At 39.4% G+C, this 1,944-nt stretch overlaps 1 protein-coding gene across 1 annotated transcript; it reads right to left on the bottom strand.

The window, feature by feature from the left end:
• On the bottom strand, positions 1-1,644 carry LOC107619750 (RING-H2 finger protein ATL16). The gene has a single exon (XM_016322039.2). The coding sequence runs from the start codon at positions 1,065-1,067 to the stop codon at positions 15-17; it is 1,053 nt and encodes a 350-aa protein (XP_016177525.1). The 5' UTR covers positions 1,068-1,644; the 3' UTR covers positions 1-14.

The raw sequence follows: 1,944 nt of genomic DNA, 5'->3' as shown, positions 1-1,944 counted from the left end.
AAAGGAAAATTTGCTTATGAGTCCAAAAGAACAGGTAGCACGGAACTTCTGGATCTGCCACTTCCATATCCAAATGAAAAGAATGATCTCTTAGCTCTTCCACTTGCACTTCCACCACTGCAGCCTTCAATGGTGTTGTTGTGCTGCTGCTGCTGTTGTTGTTGCTGCTGCTTCAAAGCTTCTTGAACTGCCAAATAGAATTTCCTATCCCCTGAAGAATCCATAGAGAAAGATCTTCTGATTGGTTGCACTGAAAAGTTCTCATCTTTATTGCCTCTCATGTCAATGCACTCATCCCCCATGCTTGTCACTTTCTTCAGCTTCATTCCTTTCTTCCTTGGTGAAGAACTAACAACAGAACATGTTCTTGGTAATGGTGATGATTCCAAACCACGAACACGCTCATCACCCAATTCAATAACAACAAAGTCTTCATCTTCAATCAATTGTTGTGGTGATGAAGATGAAGAAGAAGAAGAAGGAGGAGGAGAAGAAGAAGTTGTTGGAGGCGTTAGAAGCTGATGAATGCTGAACCTACTTGTTAAAGAAATGCTTGTCCTACAAAGAGGGCAATTTGCATTGTTCTGAAGCCAAACATCAATGCAATCAATGTGAAAAACATGGCTACAATTTGGAATAATCCTTAGCTTGTCATGTTCTTGAAATTCATTCAAACAAACCGCGCATTCGCAGCTGCTGTGCTGCGAATTCTTGTATCCAATCACCGGAATTAGCCTTATAACCGCCTCGTCCAGCCCCCGAGGCTCTGCTTGTATTCCGCTTGAGTATACTGCTAAGGCTGGATCGTCGCCGCCGCGGCGCCTTCTGGAAGGAGAGAACCGCCGCAAGATATCGATTCGGTGCCAATTGAGGCAGCATTTGATGACAAAGATGTAGTAGCTTACTAGCAAGAACGCTGTGGCCATTATTCCTATTATGGCAATTGCTATGATTGGAAAGCTTGTTCCTGAAGATGAATGCGCATGATCAGTCCCTGGATTTGGAGAAATAGATTCTGACTCTGACAATGACACATAAATCATGTGTCTTCTCATTACAAGATCCATATTCAGATTCAGATGTTAGTAGAGAGAATGCAGGGTAATGTGTTCTTCTTCTTCTCTCAGATCTTGAACATTAAAACACGACATTAATTAATAGGTAGCATACATACCCCACCAATGGAAAGTGTTTAGAGGGAAAAGAAATGGCTCTTTCCTAGAAAATGTGTAGCATTTGTACCTATGATTTATAGCCTTATAGGCCAATGGATTTTGGTCAAGTAGCTAGTGAGGGAAAGAAAGAAAGAAAGAATATGAGTAAGGACTAAATTAATGGTTCAAGTACGTGGTTGTTGTTCAACTAGAAAGAAAGAAGAAGAAGAAGAACCTGATTTTGATTCAATAGAAGAGAAAAAAAAAATGGAGGATTCAGGAGTATGTGGAGAAGGGAGAAGAAAAGCGAAACCCAGGTGGTATATAAATGAGGGTGGTGATGAGGGGGGGACAAGAAATTAAAGGGCTTATTAATTAAGAATCATGAAAAAAAAATATGATTTTTTTGTTTATTTAATTAATTAAGGTTGGAGGGTGGGTCTTATTAGACCAGAGAACGTAGTTGGTGAATTTCTGAGGAAGGGTTTGGCTAGCTAGAAATATTGTTGAAGTGTCTCGGTCACACACTCACACTTGGAATATTTTATTTTATTATGTGACATACATAATATGGAGTAGTATGGTCCAATTAAAATATTGGAGAATTTATACAGTGGGTGGCGGTCCAGCAAGAATGGTAGTGGTTAGCGTTTACACAATAATGGCCAAGGCCTAACCAATGTACCATGTGGTTATTGCCATTACCTCATAAATGTATATTGAATTATAAAATACCTTTTGTCTTCGTCACTGCTACTAGAGAATGCATATTTTTTAATAAAAATTTAAC

Source organism: Arachis ipaensis, chromosome B09 (assembly GCF_000816755.2).
Source record: "Arachis ipaensis cultivar K30076 chromosome B09, Araip1.1, whole genome shotgun sequence".
Lineage (NCBI taxonomy): Eukaryota > Viridiplantae > Streptophyta > Magnoliopsida > Fabales > Fabaceae > Arachis > Arachis ipaensis.
Note: the sequence above shows the minus strand (reverse complement) of the source record. Positions and strands in the feature narration are given on the sequence as shown.

Bases quoted from the DNA above. Each gene is read 5' to 3' on its own strand.
- LOC107619750 (XM_016322039.2), bottom strand. From the start codon at position 1,067: ATGGATCTTGTAATGAGAAGACACATGATTTATGTGTCATTGTCAGAG.